This window comes from Lissotriton vulgaris, chromosome 10, assembly GCF_964263255.1.
Source record: "Lissotriton vulgaris chromosome 10, aLisVul1.2, whole genome shotgun sequence".
Classification (NCBI taxonomy): Eukaryota; Metazoa; Chordata; class Amphibia; order Caudata; family Salamandridae; genus Lissotriton; species Lissotriton vulgaris.
Window position 1 is genome coordinate 1,008,150,485 of NC_141698.1, and position 20,905 is coordinate 1,008,171,389.

Consider the following 20,905-nt stretch of genomic DNA (forward strand, 5'->3'; position numbering starts at 1 on the left):
CTCTGGAAATAGGCAATGATTAGAGTCCTCTACATCAATACCAGTTTTGTAGATATTCAGCTGTATTGATGAAACATCTTTCCATTCTCTTGAAACCCTTACTGTTTGACTCTTTCCAAAATAAATGTAGTGCATAAATTCATAAAATTAACCAAATATCAAACTGTGTTTTATTTTATTTCCAAATTCAGGGAATATATGGTCGTTATCTCCTTGGAAATGCAAGTCAGGAGAACGCGCATGAGTTTGGAGAAATAGTGAAGCCTCTAGCGGACCATGGGTTACTACTAACAAAAAAGTAAGGATGGTGCATATTGCTTCACTGATACACAGAATAGTAATGCTTGAAAACACTGATGTGCATGTCTTTAAATAAAAATTAGCAAAATGTACTTTCACAAAAATTCCTCATAACTGAAAGTGAATTAAGCTGTTGCGTATAGCTTGCATGGGTATGTTCCCGTAACGTGTTTTCATGTGCCTTGGAACGCCACAGCCCCTAAATAGATACCATGAAGGGATAATTCTTAGTATCACTGATTATTTGAGACCCAAACAACAATACATATCCAGTGAAATCGTTGGGATTTTTATTGTTACTTTATCTTTGTTATCTTAGCAGTATGTCCTGCCGAGATTTTGCTGGTTCATGCCTGTAGCTCAAGGACAACAGTATGCACCTTTGTTACATACATAAACCTTTACATGTTTGAAATGATTCTAAGACCTCATGAACGCACCTTCCAGAACCACCGCCCTCGTGGTGTCTATCTGATGTCAGTGTAGCCGGACGCTGTGCAAGCCCATTGCAATGTGGATCATCCAGCTTGTGATCTCCCAAAAAATTGCATGCAAAGTACTAGTGCATTGTATATCTTGAAGCATTTTGATATATATTGGGAAGCTATGCATCAGAACCTGTATGGCACAAGTCTCCTCCGCAAATACTCTGCATTGGTGCTTCCCAAAGTGTTTTAGAACCTGGACCTACTTTTTAACATGACAACCTTTCTCGACCTATCTAACTTTAATGCACCAGGAGGAGGTAGTTTTTGAATGTAACTCAAGCATCGTATGGTAGCACTATGTCATTCACAGACAGCACGTTTTCCATTGAAATGCCCACCAAATGTGCGCAAAAGACACACAAATGATAGACGGAATGCGGAACAAATTATACATTCACCCCCTGTCTACAGATCTGCGTTAAATCCATTGTTCTTTTGCTCACCATGCCCCCCCCTGTTTTGATCCACCCAGATTGGTGAATGGCTGCCAGATTTAGAGACAGAGGATGGGACAGAACGACTGCCAGCTTGACAAGCTGTGGCGCCACCCCTGCTCTACTTCTGAACCTCTGAAGGGCTAGCCAAGGCAAGCACCCATCTCATCACCTTGGTGTCTGGTGAATGCACCTTCTACTTCTTTTCTCGCGTTGAGCACCCAAATTGCGAGCCATACTGCCCTGCTTCCACAAGCGCCCTTTTCATCTGGCCTCTAGATCCTCCATGATGGACCTTTAAATAGGGACCTTCTGCAGGATGCTGGCTATTTATGTAGTGTACCAAAGTAGGAGTACGCCATACAAATGGTCCAGGCGACCCTTATTGGTTTACAGGGCTTACTTTAATAATCCCAAGTGCTCTGTTTGTGGTAGTGTGGTCAAGCAGTTTAGGGTTATCGGAGGGGAGTATTGAGCATTTGTTGTACATACAGAGTCAATAAATGAGACACACAGTAAGAAGTTCAAGACCAATTAAAAAAAGAACACAGATTTTTATATAATTTTAGACAGCAAGATAGTTGGAATCAGGAAAGTCATTTTGGAGTTGTAGGTGTTACAAATAATCAATATAATACTCAAATAACATTTTTTGAGGTATGAGCCTCAAACTTGGTAACGTTATCTTATGGGGGAAACAGACACTGCCCACATATACTTGTGAGCTGTTCTTTAGGGTACCTATTGACAAGGTGAGTAGGGGCCAAGGTCCAAGAAGCCACCAGCAGTTCGGTTTTATCTGCCCTTGTAAGTCCAGGTGCAGAGATGCTGTCATGTTGGTAGACTCAAGCTCTACACGTTAAGTCAATGGAAAAGTACCTGGAAAAGAAAGGCTGCAAGTGGAGACTTGGGTACAAGTCCGACAGAACCCAATGTTAGGATTAGCTCTGGGGTGTTCTGTCCGGCGCGTCGCTTCATGTTTGAGGCTCTCACATTCTTGGGTTAGCCTGGAGAGGGAGTGAAAACCAGACAGCAGGGCCATTATTGGAGAGGCTTTTGTCGGTCCTGAACTCCACTGTCCCCAGGTTAGAGCAGCATCCTTTCATGAAAAGATAAGAAATATTACAAAAAACTTTACCAGTGAGAGCGCTGGGACTGAGGCACCCTTGGAGGGCTGCTATGCCGCACTCGATATTATCATTCCAGGGACCACTAGAGATTAATATGGTGAAAGCCTAAACACTAGCAATGAAATCAGGTTACCCATCAGATCCAAGCCCCACCTTTTGCTGAAGAATGCTCAAAGTCTACCAATTTTAAACATACCATCAGTGGACCTGCTTGGACTGTTGAAATATAGGCCTATCTCTGGATTAACTTGTGTGGAAAATATATTAGATATTGATAGACATTTGAAGAAGCATTGGAGGTCAAATAAGTGGTTGATAAAACACACATGGGTTTCGGACCACTCCACTGTATTGAGACCACTCTGGTGTCAGTTGTGGATGACATAAAGATGTTATTAGATTTAGGATGCAGTGCAGCCTTGATCCTGTTGGATCTTAGTGCTGTGTTTGATATGGTCTTGCATAGTGTCCTGTATTAAATACTGCAGATAGTAGGAGTGCAAGATAAAACCCTAGAGTGGTTCTCTTCATTCCTACCCATTCATTCTCAAAGCGGTGAGGATGGCAAACTTTTCCTCTGATGAACGACCATTGTTTTGTGGGGTACCCCCTGCTTCATTGATAAAAAAATATAAGCTATCACTTATGTGATATACTGATGATACCCAAATTGTGTTCTTTGTGGTAGTTGAACCTAAATCTGCCTTACATTTGCACATTTGTCTGACCTCGGTGATGAAAGAGATGTGTGCCAACGCTCTGAAGCTGAATGGCAATAAGACAGAGTTGACTATCACCAGGGGACCACATTGGTGGCCCTCTGATTTACCTGACCCTCCAAATTCAGTATCAGAACCTAGAAATATGGGGGGGATGAATGATAATAATCGTTCTATGGATAAACAAATAAAGTTTCTGCTTCCTGTTTTTATATTTAAGGATTCCGTGGAACTCCCTTCCCCTTCATTTAAGGGGTGATGACAGTCCCCTAAAGTTTCCAAAATGTTTGAAGCCCTTTTTTTCTGTAAAAGAATTGCTGTATCTGTCACACCATTATTAGCCTAATTGTTATGCTTGATTAAAACTACTTCATCATGATCACCTGTCCAAAATGTGCTAATGCTGCACTTAGGTGGAGGTCATTTTACAGGGATGGTTGTGTGTGTGTGCACGTGTGTGTATATATATATTTATAGATAGATGGATAGATATACACATACATTGTGCCTTGCTCCACAGCCGGTGGGAAGCTCGTGTCAAAGTGTTATTTTTATTAGATTCTCTGTGGGCTGGCCTTTTTTGGAGTTTGGTCATAGAAGGAAAGAAATCTGAGTGCCACTCAGTTCTACCATTTAATTTTTTTGCACACAGCATCTAGATATATTTTGTAATAACGTGGCTAGCTGAGGCAAGTACTGGATAATAGTCAGTAAAACATAGGAGGAGACCACTGGAACTCGATTTGCTTACAAAGTTTTGCTAATTATACCCGAGTTCAAACCTTTATAAGTTGTTGCACATCCAGGGTTTGGAATAATTCTCATGCGTCTGGTGGTGGACAGATAAGTGGAAACTCCCTCATTTTCTTTAACCTGTTCTCATGGAATTGGTGTGCAGAGAGTGAGGGAAAATGGCCTTTTACTGATCTACAAGGCGATGGTTCATGATCTGACTGGTAGAAGCCTGCTTGATGTGAAACATCCCATAGAGCTTTGAAAGTGTTAGAGACTTAAGTAAGAGAGACAGCTGAATCTGCAAGAAAAAAAACAAGACAACTGATGAATTAATTTGTCATTGTCCTGGTTGGATGTTGGGAAAACCCTTTTTTCCACTTGACCATTGGGTCGGTACCAAGCAAGCAGGTGTCCGAATTGTGGGTGCTTTTAGAACAACAATGAAAATGTTGCTTAACATTTGCATGATGTTGAATTAGAAAAGCAACAGTGGCAATGTGGTAAACCTAGCAACAACCAGCACCTCTGTCTTAATGTTGGCAACAATGTAATAACATACAAAATATTTTTCAAAGCGTTCTCTATGTCTGATCCCGTGCCACCCACAATATCACTTAATATAATTGGAAAGATCCAATTGTTTTAAACAATTCAATAGGAAAGACAGAGCACAACTAACACACAAGTAATTAGCTGATTGAGCCCAACCAGCAAACGTATTTAATGTAGAAATTGCGACAAATAAATTCTGTTCAGCAAATCAATCTTCTTTTACAGATGTTCTTAGTTCATAACATGGATACAGGTACATCCAGCCGATACGTGTTTCGTCGCAATAAAATAAGTATGTTGCGACTTTTTCAAGGTCTACTCCCAGTTACACCTGCCTAAATCCTTGCCCTGTGATCTGTGAATTAGCTCTGCACTCAATATATATGTGCATTACTGATACAGATGCAGTCTTGTACTACTGCTATGAAATCAAAAAGAATCACATGCACAAACCATCTGACAAATGCTTAGGTCTAAAAAAAAACTCCACAATGTCCTGTTGGAGATACACTGCGGCTGTCTGTTGCTAGCACATCAGTTGTGCTTTATAAAAACAGGAAAATCCAGATTACTTTCTAAGGATTTATTTGTCTATATTGACTAGATACAGTTGTGTTCCTTATACGATTTATACCAGATGAAGTGTGTTCGTGTCTGCATCATTGTCACTGAGCATTTGTGTTTGTGCCAAATATACACAGCTCGTGCTTTCAGCCATTCTATTTGAGATGCACGACAGGTAGAAATGGATTACTTACACGCATCAATTCTTGCTACATTATTTTGGTTTCCATGCCACTTACAAGAGCACTAGCAAATCTCAAAAAACTAAAGCTGTGAGGAAAAAAAGCTCTTTTCATTGCTTTTAGTGAGATTGTTGACACTTTTGTAGAGGGTTTTTAATACAATTGCGCCCAAATTCTTTGAGGAGTGCGACCAAATAAATCCAAGCAAAGAAATGATTGGATGCAAATACCAACCCCTGTGATTTGGACAAGATGCAGTTGGTTTTGGGGAATGCACTGAACCTGAAAATACTAGTTTTATTTTGATTATTAATACAAGATTCCGTTTTTCTGTGTCTATTGACTGTATTGAGGAATTTTGTAGGAGTATGCTTTTTATAGCTTTAGTTATTCATTTTACCTTCTCACACACATTCTTTTACAACATTCCAACATGTCGTCTTATTTGTCCTACTATATAATCCTTCTTTTTCCTATAACCGTATTATTCAGTATATCGTACATACAATTACCTTTAGTTTGTATCAACTTTTTGTCCTTTATAACTTTTCACATTACTTACATTGATTGTGTTGGAATATGCTTGACAGGAAAAGGATCCACAGTTTCCTTCCCTCCTCATTTATCTTTATAATGTTTATCCTAAAACAAAGTGAGTTCAGATAATCTAGGAGAGCAGATAATCTAGGCTTACATTTTTTCACTAATTATTTATTTAGATCGTTTTGTACATTTTTGTGCTACAGACCACCAAAGCCTCAGATGTTCCCAACAATATAGCTGGAGAAGACCTACAGAAGATGCAGGCTAAAGTGCAGATGAGGAATCCTTTTTTTTCTTTTTAAAAAACAATATCCATGTAATAGATTTTTCTGTGTCTTTGATTGTTAATTTTAGTGGGGGAGATTCATATATGGAGGACTATCCATGTTTTGATGGTCACAAGGGTGTCTAATTTGCAGATGAGAGTTGGCATTTTAGGACCTTGTTGAGGAGGGCTTTACTGACTAGTACTTGCACCTTACAGGGCATCTCTTCTTGAACAATAATCAGTGACTTGCCTTCAGTATCTTCAGGCTTTGAACCATAATTCAGTATGTGTGTGATCAGTGTCTGAAAGAATGATGATTCTGGTACTTGGATTAGTGTAAAGCGGTATTCTGCATATCCCTGTGAGGATATTAGGGAGTTTAATTAGCACCAAAAGCATAGAAAGGACTTCAGAGGTAAGTCCGTACTTTCGATGTCATTGGTGAAGAAGATGTGGAGGTTGCGTTATGTGGATTCTAGGAGATTCTAGTAGAGCCGAGGATCTGGATCTTGGTTTTCAAGTTTAATTATTATTTAAGTGAGTTAGTTGATGTAATTTCCCTACAGACTGTAGAGCTTTGTATCACCTACAACAGGGGTTCTAAATGTGTCGTTCTAGGACCCCTGAAGGTTCGTGAAATCTACTCCTGAGGCCTGCGACCTGTTTTACAAAATTAAATGATATTACATTTAATAAATTATAATGAATAAAGTATATACAAATACATATTCGACATTACAAGTTTTAAACACATTTATTATATTGAAATGCGAATTAAACAAAATATTTTCCTATTTGAGCAATTGTTTGGTAAATACTTGTCTATATTTTTGTGTACTGTTTTGAAGTTCAAATCCTGGAAATTGCTTAGACCAGGGGACACCGAGATAACAATAATAGCTTAGTGAGAAGTCAAAAGGTTAAGAACCGTTGCTCAACATAAACTCCTGTCAGAATGTGACGCAGTTGCTATTGTGCACTTGGGTGGGTGAGTTGACCCCCTAGCTTATGCTGTGCCCCCGTCCTGCCTCGATATGGTACTGCACCCGGCAACATGGCTGGGCAAAGGATATGGCACAGCGGTGAGAGTTGCTGAATGGTAAGCTGGGGATCTGTGTTCAAGTTTGGTGTTTGCCCAACGTTGAGCGCATGTATAGGTGAGCTATATAAATAAAAGCAACTCATTTAAAATAAAATAAGATTTCAAAGCAGTGATCTTTAGGGTGGGCTAGCAGTGTTGTGCAAGAGGGCGGGGGAGACATGACTAAATTTACCAAACGAGCAAAACAGCAGTGACCTCAGAGGGGTGGTGGGGGCCTGCGAGCACTGTTGTAGGCGGGGTGAGGAGGAGGGGAGGTACACACAAGAAAATGAAACACTGAACAGTTAACGAGTTAAGAGGCAGGTCAACTAAAAAAAATAGATCTCTCTACGTATAAATAACCTGAACTGTAAGAACACATGTTAGAGGGCCAGTCTTCATGGGAGGATACACAATTCTAAAAGAAGGGGCTACTAAATGTATTCACCAATGAAAATCCAGCAGTTCTAAAGGACAGCAAGAAGAACTAATTAAAACACAGATGATTTTCTGTAAACTTCTATTTAAGTGTCATGTCTGGACATTTGCAGTATCTTAAAGCGGTGCGTAGGGGCCCTGAGCTCCAGGGCACCCCCTTCAGAAATGTGCACCGGCAGGCTTTAGAGCTGCTGACTGGGTCCGGAGCATGGGGGCCCCCTCCGCGTACTCTGCAATGGGCCCCCCTCAAGTTTCCATTGGCCACTGGGCAACCTAAATTGTAAGTGGAGCAACTTTCTAGTGGCAAGTCGAAGCATTTTGATTTGCAGATGACTTTGTTACATTTCCTAGAAGAGATATTGTGAAACGTGAATGCTGAGGAGCAGGACATGGGTGGAAGGATGGCTATGGCTGTTGCTTAGAATCTAAACACATTTTTAAGAGACTGAGGGCCAGATGTAGGTAAGTATGTTTTACTGACTCATAAATACCGAATTTTAATGATTCAGTATTTATGAATCGGTAAAATTGAAGGAGGGAGATTTAGGTAAATTCGGTAATTGAATTACCGAATCTGTAAAAATCGGTATTTACCGAATCGGTAAATACCAATTCGGTAATGCCCATTGATTCCTATGGGCCTTGAAGCCTAGGAATCAATGGGCATTATCGAATCGGTATTTACCGATTCGGTATAAATACCGAATCCTGCAAGGGCGCAGGGGGTGTTACTTTGCCACCCTCTAGCACCCCAAATACAGGCATGTGTGCCATGTGGCACACAGACATGCCCTAAGGGCATGTCTGTCTGTCACATGGCATAGGTGTGTATGCACAAATGTGCATGCACACCTGGATTCGGTATTTTACCACCCAATTGGATTGGGTGGTAAAATACCGAATCTGTAAGGCCTTTGGGACTCAGAAGAGTCCCACCTACATCTGGCAGTTACCGAATCGGTAAAAATACCGATTCGGTATTTTACCGAGTCGGTAAATTTACTGATTCGGTAAAATAGGGCCCCTACATCACAAATACCCATTTACCGGTCGGTAACTGCCGAAATCGGCTGTTACCGGTCGGTAAATGGCCACCTACATCTGGCGTTCTAAGCCCTTACTGTGCAATCAGAATTTCAATCTGCACATGTGATCTAAGCAAACTGTAAATTCATTTGCATATGTTATGCAGTCCCTTTCCTTAATTTAGTGTTTCCCTTGGTTTCACACCTTGTGTTACTTATCCCCTTTCACTCATCATGTGTTCATTTCCTCTCTTGGGAATCCAACACCATTTTTCTTGTTTTAATTCTCAAAGTATATTTGAACAATGGACTTCTTCAAAACCCAACAGCTTTAGGTTTAGCTTTAGGTTCCATGTATGCCCCTCTCCTCAGCTCCGAGATGGGAGCTTCAGGACTAGTAATATCCATACAAGGTGGCAGTCACACATTACTTTATTTAAAAGTTGTTCTTGGAGATTTATACTAATCTCAAAAACCAAACAGCAATGTATGCAAATTTTGCTTTTGATAAACAATTTTGGTACAAGTCCCCTCGTAGTGTTCTGACCACTTACATATTATGTTTTCCATTGTTTGAGAAGACACGTTGATTTTTTTCATCACCTAATAGAGTGTTTAATATTTCAGAGCATTGACTGCCTCAGACCCACAGGCCAGTCCCAAAGGTGGCCTCTTTCTTCTAAGTAAGAAAGGGGAAAGGGTTCTGCTTCAGGTGAAACAATTCTTGCAGCAACACGTGTACCCAGCTCAGCAGGTAAGAGCAGGCTGCCTTTATGGTGCAATCAAGATTCATTTGTAATAGTAACAAAGTTGGGGTTGCAGTGGCCGCTACAGAGTAAACATATAACGCAAATGCATAAAGTGTGATCTGATGTTTGCCTCATTGATGGTTTCATGGCATGGACAGCTATGCATAGTCCCATTAACGTGATGATCAGCTAAATCTATGCGCTATGCAGAATACTTCTTCTACTCTACCTCTGATTTATCATCTAAATCAATTTGTGTTTTATGTTTCACTTCCCTCCAGAAGGCAGAACAATTATTTTTCCATTGTCTATGAAATAGCTTGCCTTTGTTGAAGTGCACATTCACGTTTAACCCATTTAAATGATTATGATTTCAGGATGGACATATATATATATTGCCTACTGGCGATAGCCAGTAGGTACATATAGTTAGGACCTAGCTACCATAGGAAATCTGCAACATTCTATTGGGAATAACTTTGGCGCCGGTTGAGGAATTTGCGTGTAATTTTCCAAAATTTAGGCCAGCTCCGCTCTGTTCCTTCCCTGGATGTTTCGGGGGGATTCGTCATGCGGGGGCCGAGAAAAAGGGGGGGTCCCAAAACGTGTTTTCCCCATGTTAATTTCCATAGGACGAATAGACATGGCTACAGCCCGAACCGCTGACTGGAATTACAGCAAACTTTGCAAAATTGTAGGGACTGGTAAGCAGAAGTGTGTTTTCTATATTTGGTGAAAATTGCTCCAGTGGCTTTTACGAAAATTAGGTTAAAAAACACATATATATCTATATGCGCCCTTCCAGCGCTTACGGGTACGCGTACCGGGGAGCGCACCTGGCGCACCACGGAAGTGCGCAAGCGGAAAGCTGATTGGCTCTCGGGTGTCTGTCAACATTCTAAACAGTCCGGAGAGTCCGCCATCTTGTGCCTCGGTAGACTCGAGAAAAAAGAGATGAAAATAAAAAGGGGGAAATGATTATAAGGGGGCAGGGTAGACACCCCCTGACCCCCTAGGTTTTCTGAGTGGGGCCTAGAAGGACCCTGTGGTGCAAAAAAACAATATTTTTTTAAGGAAAATTTTCATGGGGTAAGCGCTGGGTGCGTTCCCATGAACGCTTACAGGTACGCGTACCCTGAGCGTACCACGGGGGAAACCAGAAAAATAAATTTGGGAGGCCTGGGGGGTCCTTGTGGGACCCCCTGAGCAGGCCTAGGGGGTCAGGGGGCTTCTACCCTGTCCACTTTGCGTGTTTTGCACCTTTGTTTCACTGCTTTCTTGTGCCTTGGTTCTACAGAGGCACAAGATGGCTGCCAACACTTCCTGGTTTGGAGTGTTGACAGACAGTGGCAGCCAACCAGCATCCCTTTCACAGGAAAGTGGCATGCTCATTGGCTGTCAATACTTCTAACCAGGAAGTGTTGGCATTCATCTTGTGCTAGGTAGACCGAGGCACAAAAGAAGCAGAAAAACAAACGTGTAGAATGCAAAAAGGGGGCAGGGTAGAAAGAACCTGACCCCCTAGGGCTGCTCAGGTGGTCCCACAAGGATATTAACATATTTAAACGTTATACGCTAATAGAATTAGCATTTAAAAAACCTTGCGAATTCACTGAAAAAAACACAGGTTTCAGGCCTTATATAGTTAGGAATTAGCATTAAAAAAACCTTGCAAATTCACTGAAAAAACCATAGGTTTCAGGCTTTATATAGTTAGAAACTAGCATATAAAAAACCTTTGAAATTCACTGAAAAAAACCATAGGTTTCAGGCCTTATATAGTTAGGAATTAGCATTTAAAAAACCATTGAAATTGCTCCTATAGTTAGTTGTACTAACTATATTTCGCACACCCGCAATCCACTGCTGATGATGTTACATATTACATCATTCATGACATGGGCAGTGACATCACTGATGACATCTCAAATTACATCAATGATGACATCATTGATGACATCATCCAGTGAATGTGGTTTGCTTCGTTTGCAAGGTCGAGCTGCTTTTTTAGTATTGCTCGACATGTCGGCCGCGTTCGACAGGGTCAGCCACACGATCTTGATTGGGAGACTGGAGGAAATAGGGGTGTCGGGATTGGCTCTTGATTGGCTGGTGTCTTATCTTGAAAACAGACACCAAATGGTGACCCTGCCTCCTTTTAAATCCAACACCAGAAGGGTAGGGCATGGAGTGCCCCAGGGATCGGCTATCAGTCCGATCCTGTTCAATCTCTACCTCCGTCCCCTGATCCAGCTGATAAAATCATTTGGCATAGCAGTCACCAACTACGCTGATGACACCCAACTTGTCTTCTCATTTGAGGGCAAGGAGGCTGTGTCACAGGAGACTTTCCATCAGTGTATGTCCACCACGGCGGAATGGTTGAGCCTCAATTCTTTACAATTCAACGGTTCCAAAACTGAGGTACTACATTGTTCAATGGATCGTACCCCCAGGCCTCTTCCACTGAACTTTTGGCCTCCATCCTTCCAGGACATCAGCCTGCCGGCCGAATCAGTTCGTAACTTGGGGGTGATGTTCGACCCCAGCCTGCAGTTAGATGTGTCGTTAATCCAAACAGTGGCCACCTGTATGACACTACTGCGGATGTTGCGGAAGATACTACCTATGCTTCCGGTACAAACCAGGCCAGAAGTAGTGAGGAGTATCATCTTAAGTAGGCTTGACTACTGTAACTCACTACTTCTGGGGGCACCCAAGACCCTGGTGGGAAAACTGCAACGCGTTCAAAACTTCGCCGCCAAATTGGCCCTCTCGCGCCGTCGCTCTGACTCTTCCACAAAAGCACTCGGGGATCTCCATTGGCTTCCAATCCCCCAGAGGATTGATTTTAAAGCCCTTTCTTGGTACATAAAGCCCTTCACGGACAGGGCCCTTCTTCTCTGCAGGACTTGTTTTCCTGGTATGTACCGTCTAGATCTCTCCGCTCTGCCTCAGCTTGTATGGTGGTAGTTCCCAAGATTCTGATGACCCGGATGGGAGGCCGATCATTTAGGTTCACCGCGGCGAGACTGTGGAACTCCTTACCAATATGCTTACGCAGCACGGACGATCTTATTCCTTTTAAGAAGGCTTTGAAAACGTATCTGTTTCCAAAAACTCGGTAAGCCCTTTTCTGTAAGCTGCGCAACTGCCTAAACACTGTGTTTGTATCATCCAAGTCGAAGCGCCAGGATACCCGATGGGTGACAGTCATTGCGCTATACAAAAATGCCAATACATACATACATACACAGACATACAATTATTGACTTGTGCACAGAGATTTGATATCATACTTTAATGAGATTTAACACACTAGAGAATGACATCCCAAGATTTTTCAATGTTACTGCTCATATGTACTCTAACTTTCAAGATAATAGGCTATAGGGAATACATCAAGGTCTATCAGAATGGGTGAGCTGCCATAATTCAGCATTCTTCCCCCCCATCAAAACCTGCAGTTCCCCACCCCATTCAGAGGTGAGGAAGAACCTGGTTAGTTCCCACTGGCTCTGCTTCCGCGCACCCTTGATCAGACATTGTTTGGCTGCCAGATCACAGTGACAGTCATCCTGCCCTGTTATGGAAGTGGTGACCATCAGTGACGATCCCTACCATAAAGCCCCATTCAAGGCATGGCAATCGCAGGCAGAGAAATCACAGGCAGAGATATCACAGGCAGAGATATCGGTTTAAGACCCTGACATGCAGGGAGAAAACAGTCCGAGCACCTCAGCCATTAGTCTTTTGTTTTCCAGCGACAAGCACTCACTTCAGGGGGTCTCTCTGGAAATCAAACTATTTTACTGCGCATGTGGAAAAATTAAGATGGCTGCTTAACATAAGTCATCATAGTCTGAACTGCAACGACTGCACATGTAATTGGAGTGAAGGCTTTTGAGATCCTCATCCTCTGCGCTGGGATGGCATATCACCTCCTCCGACTACTGACCACACAGAATGTCACAGCCAGACTCGTCCTGGATCTCCCTAGATGAGCCCACATCTCCCCAACCTTAGGGACCGCCACTGAGTCTCTGTACAGAAAAGATGCCAGTTCAGGCTCCTGACGCATGCATACAAGGCTCTACACAACTATGGACCCACCTACTTGAACCATCACCTGAACTTCCATAAGCCTATCAGACCCCCTCCGCTCCGCATCCCTTACTACAATCGTCTCCCCCCGCATCTGACATAACAGATGTAGGTGTGGCTTCCTTCTCCTTCCTAGCAGCGAAGACATGGAACAAGCTAACCTTTCAGCTACAGGCCTCTCCATCTCTTCCAGAGTTCTTAAAGCCCTGAAGACCAGGCCATTCAGCTAATCAGTTATACCCTGCCAGCGCCTGGATATCCTCACGGGTGACAAGTAGCACTCTACAAATCTACTGATTGATTGATTGATTGATTGATTGATTGATTGACCTGCCAGGTGAGGATCTATAATTAAGACAGGCAGTCCAGTGCCAGGTGAGTGGAGGCCATGACCTCCGCTGACCTGGTGGGCTTCTCTGACAGGGTCCATATGACCTTCCATATACTTTGATTTGGAGTGATTGAGAATCTATATAAATCTACTCTATGGTGAGTATTCGGCCATGCTCCCTGCAAACTTCCTGAATGCCCATAAATACTTCACAGAAAACCCAACAACCCGACCAAAGTACTATGATACTAGCCTTCTACAGCCGTAATAACAGTGCTAAATTTGTGCCATGTTTGCCGGTGCTCAGCAGTGGCTCTTATTTTTTAATACAGGCACTTATATTTTACAGTCCACCACATGGTAGCACTGTCTGCCTACTTTTTTTTAAGCAGACCACAACATCAACATTATACAACAAACCAATGTAAGAAAAATATATATATATATATATCAGGTCGTCCAGGCCATTCTCACAACCTGGGAGCCTGATATCTTTATTGGGTGAGAGGGAATTATCGGAAATCTCAAATGTTTGGCTTATAGTATTTATCCCTAGCACTGGCATTTGACAATGCTGTCTGGGGCTGTGAGTGGTGCAAATGGCAGTGGCTTCCACTGCCGTTTGCCATGAAACACCTTGGGCTCTGGTACTTGCGTCCTTACAAATTAAGCACTGCCCTATTAGGGCCAATCCAAGATTGGCTGTTTATTATACATATCATCCTAGGGAATGGTTTTCTGTTTTTATAACATGAATTACCATATTTTCCCAAATCACATCAAATTATCGGATTCCATGAGACACTGAGCGAGCAAGTCAATCGCTCTTACAGAGAGAGAGCATATGACTGTGGAAGAGACACCGGTGAAAGAGAACGTTTGGAAATGACGCAATGCTTCAACATTTGTCACTTGCTCCCTGTAGCATTAGTCCTTACCAGCAGAACACCATACATTTACCATTGGGAAGGAATCTGTGCTCAATATAAACAGGAATAATATTGCTGGAGTGAAATGACATTCATAGCCAAAACAAGGCTCTGCAGACATGTTTCAGTAGAACAAACACCTTCTGTACATGGAGTACCAGGAGCTGTAATGACTGTTAAAATATCGGCCAAATCCCTGCCAGATTTCTCTTGGCATTGATCTGGCCAGCGGGGCTAGTGCACCGAATGGATGCCTGTGTGTCTGCGGCGCCAGACCGCGCCTGCCCCTCACTTTGTTACAAGTCTCGTCGGAGCTCTGACACTTTTAGTATTCTATCTCCATTTTAAATATATGATCACAAGTCACAAAAAGCATAGGGAAGGCCAATAAGTCTTGCACGAAAGTGTGTTTTAGTTCTTTTTATGGCTCAAACTGTACATTTTCAGGATAATGTGTTATCGTAATGTTTGTTATAAGTTTTGAAACTTGTTTCAAAGAGGTTATTTTATATGCCTATAAAACACACACAAGTGTGGCAAGTTATAGTGAGCAGCTTTAGAAAAAAAGAAAAGCCGGTCACACTAAGTTCTTGTTATTGCTGACACCATAGTATCTATGCAGCCACTGAGTTATATGAAACATTGAAAGTTTGTTCAAAACCAAACAAAACCGCTTTGAGCTTTTTGCCAATGCAAAACTCTTTGCAGCTTTTCTACAATTATGTGCCAAACAGGCACCGTAGATTGTAGCACCGTTCAAATAGACAACATTGGTTTTGAAGCAAAGCATTTTTCAATGTAATTTATGTTTTTTCATTTGAATTTATTACAATAACATGTGCTTCCACTTCAAATTAACAAGAGGCAACACACCAAACTTTCTTAAGCTGCACTAGAAAGAAGATTCAGAGACCTCTTGTTGAATGTAAACACCCGCCATATTGTTTATCGTCCAGTCTGCATCAAAGAACAGCCATAAAAGCCCTTAACATTTCCTGGTTTGATTGAACTTCAGAAAAACATTATATATCCAGTCCTTCTGCTAATAAAAGTAAATTGCTTGCTCATTTTATAGATACTTTATCAGTACATGTGAAGCAGAATATAGAATGGAGGAGGTCAGGACAGCTAGCGAACTTCCAACACCATTATAAAATTATTCTCTTTCTCACTATACTCCAAAAACATTGTTATTTATTAAGCACTATTCAAATGCATAAATCATTTCCTGTTAACAACCATTCACTATTAAAAAAGATATACTTTTTTTATAGTGAATGGTTATTAACAGGAAATGATTTATGTATTTGAATACTATATGAATGTAATAGATTGTTTTATTTACTGAATGTGTTTTTAATATTTACTGAAAGTGTTTTTAATATATACAAGTGCTGAGTTTTTAAGATGTGTCTAGTTAATAAATAACTGTGGTTTTACTATTGTGAGACAGATAATGATTTTATAATGGTGTTGGAAGTTTAACAGAATTAATAGATGTTTTGATTCTTTAAAGAACGACCAATGATGCCGGTAGAGTACAAGAAGGAATTTATTTGCCTTGTTGATGTAATAACCCTGTCCCGTTTGGCGCACAAGGGTAACTCTCCCTTTTTATTGTTAATACTTCAACCTGAGACATGGGTTTGAAAATGCCACAAGAGCAAAGAATATTCACGAATTGCAACAGTGACCAAGTAATTTACTTGTCAAAATGTCCCTGTAGACTATAGTATGTGGGGATGACCAAGTCAAGTCAAAATCAGATGTCTGGCACATAAGCCGACTATAAGTAAAGGTCTGTTGAGGACACATCTGGTGTAGTATTTCAAAGAATATCTACATTCAGCTGAGGAAATATCCTGGTCAGTATTTGATAAGGAGAAGAGCAATGATAAAAGAACATAAAAGATGCACTGCTATATAGAAGGTAGAGATGGATTTAAAGATTGCATAAGTAATGGAAGGCTGAACGATGATCTAGAATGGCTACATATAGCCCACAGATAGGTCTGTACTGTTTTGCACAGTCACAGAGCCGTGTAGGAGCTGTTGTGCAGTGACCAATCTTAAGGTCAGAAACAGACTCTGCTTAATTCCATCATCTCTGTAGACATCTGCAATCAAATTTGTCTCAACCACACCCAGTTATGGTGATTATTTATGATCTTGGAGAAGTGTGGCTCAAATGGTTAGAGCGGCAGACCCTGATGCAGATGCCTTGGCGGGTCTTGGGCTCAATTTCCTCGGACCTGATAATTCTCGCCTCGGTGCCTATTCTAATCATGGGTCCCACTCTGCAACTCTGGGCAATAGCTTGCTTAATCTCCACAACGGCCCCAACAACGCTAGGATGCCTGGCTTCACCTTGGGGGTGCTCAGGAGTGGACATTCCACAGGGAAAAAGCCAGGAAGGGTTCCTAAGCGGTATACGGACAGCACCGGGACATCTCCGTTTGAGGTAGCTGTGCGCTTTACAAATGGCATTTACATCTTGTATAGACTGACCCCACAGCCCCCACAAGCACGGAAATTGAAGAAATAATCCTTCAGGATCCTCTGCTAAGAATCAGAATACACAAAGCTCTTAAAAAGTACATTATAGGAAATGTCTTGGAAGAAATTTCATTAGTCACAGTATGGGATGCAGGCATAGCAGTAACTCATAGCACACATAGTTTATAATTAAATTAGCGACATAGAGACAGACTGAATTGGAGGCAGAAGTCTCAAGACTAGAAAATGAACACAGAAGTACATACTCCTGAAGGGCTTATCTAGAGCTAAGGAAGACCAGAGGAGAACTGGAAGCCCTCCTCATTATAGAAACCTCACACAAATTACTAGATGAGAAACAATATTCTTATGAACGATGAGGTAAAGCAGACAGGCTGTTAGCTTATAAAATAAGGCTTGCCAAAACTCTCAAGTCTGTTGAATCAGTTAAAGATTCTACTGTATATATTAGGACCTCTGATGAGGGCAAGGGCATCATGTACACCTTCTTATGTTTCTAGTCGCATCACATCTTTTTCAGGTTCAACCCTAGTACTCAGGCCAAAAGGATGCATCTATGGCAGACTTTGATTTTCCTGCAATCCAAGGTGATAAGTTGGAAGGTCTAGATGACCCCCATCTTGTAAGACAATGGGACTGATTAGGATGGCGGGGGGACTCAAGTCTACCGCCACCCTAACGGAGATGGGGACCGCCCGACATAGTGTAGGGGGGTCCCACAGGCCAAATTACAATGCGACCGCCACTGTGGCAGTCGCATTGTATATGTTTTCCATTGCGCTGGGTGCTGCTGGCTACAGCACCCCTGCAATGAATAAAAGCCAGTTTTGCATTTCCCTGCACTACATGGCAGGCATCACGCGGTACCTGCCACATGATGCAGGGAAATGTAGGGGCACCATAGTGCACAACGGAAGTTGCCCAGGTCAAGGGGGGGTCAGCAACAGGCCCCAAAATACATCCCTGCCAGCCTTTTCACGACGGTTGAATCACCATGGAAAGGCTGGTGGGGATGGCCATGCTAATTTGACTGGCAGTGCCGCACCGCTACCATTCTGGGCAATGTGACCGCTCCGACAGGTGATCGGAAAATGACCGCCTGTCGGAACCGTGGTGAGTGGTTTTCAGACAAGGGCCAATGCAAAACTCTTTTCAGCTTTTCTACAATTATGTGCTAAACAGGCACTGTATTTTGTAGCACCGTTGAAATAGACAACATTGGCTTTGAAGCAAAGTATTTTTCAATGTAATTTATGTTTTTTAATTTGAATTTATTGCAATAACATATGCTTCCACTTCAAATTAAGAAGAGGCAGCACACCACACTTTCTTAAGCTGCACTAGAAAGAAGATTCAGAGACAATCCATTATATTGTCTCAGGTTGAAGTAGTAACAATAAAAAGGGAGAGTTACCCTTGTGCGCTAAACGGGACAGGGTTATTACATCAACAAGGCAAATAAATTCCGTCTTGTACTCTACCGGCATTATTGGTCGTTCTTTACAGATTCAAAACATATCCTCCTATTAATTCTGTTAAACTTCCAACACCATTATAATCTACTGATTGATTGATTGATTGACCTGGCAGGTGAGGATCTATAATTATGACAGGCAGTCCAGTGCCAGGTGAGTGGAGGCCATGGCCTCCGATGACCTGGTGGGCTTCTCTGACAGGGTCCATATGACCTTCTATATAATTTGATTTGGAGTTATTGAGAATCTATATAAATCTACTCTATGGTGAGTATTCGGCCATGCTCCCTGCAAAATTTCCTGAATGCCCATGAATACTTCACAGAAAACTCAACAACCCGACCAAAAGTACTATGATGCTAACCTTCTACAGCCGTAATAACAGTGCTAAATTTGTGCCATGCTTGCCGGTGCTCAGCACTGGCTCTTATTTTTTGATACAGTCACTTATATTTTACAGGCCAGCACATAGTCGCAATGTCTGCCTACTTTTTTTTAGCAGAGCACAACATCAACATTATATAACAAACCAATTTAAGAGAAATATATATATATATATATATATATATATATATATATATATATATATATATATATATATATATATATATTGGGAGCCTGATATCTTTATTGGGTGAGAGGGAATTGTCGGAAATGTCAAATGTTTGGCTCATAGTATTTATCCATAGCGCTGGCCTTTGACAATGCTGCCTGGGGCTGTGACTGGTGCAAACGGCCGTGGCTTCCACTGCCGTTTGCCGTTTGCCATGAAACACCTTGGCTCTGGTACTTACGTCCTTACAAATTAAGCACTGCCCTATTAGGGCCAATCCAAGATTGGCTGTTTATTATACATATCATCCTAGGGAATGGTTTTCTGTTTTTATAACATGAATTACCATATTTTCCCAAATCACACCAAATTATCGGATTCCATGAGACATTGAGCGAGCAAGCCAATCGCTCTTACAGAGAGAGAACATATGACTGTGGAAGAGACACCGGTGAAAGAGAACATTTGGAAATGCTTCAACATTTGTCACTTGCTCCCTGTAGCATTAGTCCTTACCAGCAGAACACCATACATTTACCATTGGGAAGGAATCTGTGCTCAATATAAACAGGAATAATATTGCTGGAGTGAAATGACATTCATAGCCAAAATAAGGCCCTGCAGACATGTTTCAGTAGAACAAACACCTTCTGTACCTGGAGTACCAGGAGCTGTAATGACTGTTAAAATATCAGCCAAATGCCAGCCAGATTTATCTTGGCATTGATCTGGCCAGTGGGGCGAATGGATGCCTGTGTGTCTGCGGCGCCAGACAGCGCCTGCCCCTCACTTTGTTACAAGTCTCGTTGGAGCTCTGTCACTTTTATTAGAACATTGGAATGTTGGGAGCTTCATTGAAAACAATGGAGTGCTCTGGGCTTATAATGGCTGGTATAAGCCTGGAGCTCCAACATTCCAATGTTTCTTTGTTCACAGCTCTGGCTGCGAACAAAGGCTTCTGGGAGCCTGAGGGGATTCCAACTCCCTCACGCTTCCAAAAGGCTTCGTTTTTTTTTGTTAGAACATTCTGTCCTCTAGTGACAGAATGTTCTAATAGCCTTATAGCCCTTCGTAGATGGGCTATACCGCTATTAAAGTCCCTCTCCCTTGTTAAAGGCCCTCGCCTTCGGCTCTGGGCCTTTAACGCTGGAGAGGGCCTTTAATAGCCGGTATAGCCCTCTACGGCAGGCTATAAGGCTATAGTATTCTATCTCCATTTTAAATATATGATCACAAGTCACAAAAAGCATGGGGAAGGTCAAGAAGTCTTGCACAAAAGTGTGTTTTGGTACTTTTTATAGCTCAAACTGTACATTTTCAGGATAATGTGTTATCGTAATGTTTGTTATAAGTTGTGAAACTTGTTTCAAAGAGGTTATTTTATATGCCTATAAAACGCACACAAGTGTGGCAAGTTATAGCAGCTTTAGAAAAAAGAAAAGCGGGTCACTTTAAGTTCTTGTTATTGCTGACACCATAGTATCTATGCAGCCACTGAGTTATATGAAACATTGAAAGTTTGTTCAAAACCAAACAAAACCGCTTTGAGCTTTTTGCCAATGCAAAACTCATTGCAGCTTTTCTACAATTATGTGCCAAACAGGCATTGTAGATTGTAGCACCGTTCAAATAGACATTTGTTTTGAAGCAAAGTATTTTTCAATTTAATTTATGTTTTTTCATTTGAATTTATTACAATAACATATGCTTCCACTTCAAATTAACAAGAGGCAACGCACCACACTTTCTTAAGCTGCACTAGAAAGAAGATTCAGAGACCTCTTGTTG

General features: G+C 41.7%; 1 protein-coding gene across 1 annotated transcript in view; it reads left to right on the forward strand.

Moving 5' to 3' along the window:
• The window catches only part of ACAD11 (acyl-CoA dehydrogenase family member 11), a 399,787-nt gene that overhangs the window by 178,010 nt on the left and 200,872 nt on the right, over positions 1-20,905 (forward strand). Inside the window, exons 8-9 of the mRNA XM_086942043.1 lie at positions 192-298; positions 9,087-9,213. Coding sequence (XP_086798169.1) covers positions 192-298; positions 9,087-9,213 — 234 coding nt within the window. The remainder of the gene's footprint in view (positions 1-191; positions 299-9,086; positions 9,214-20,905) is intronic.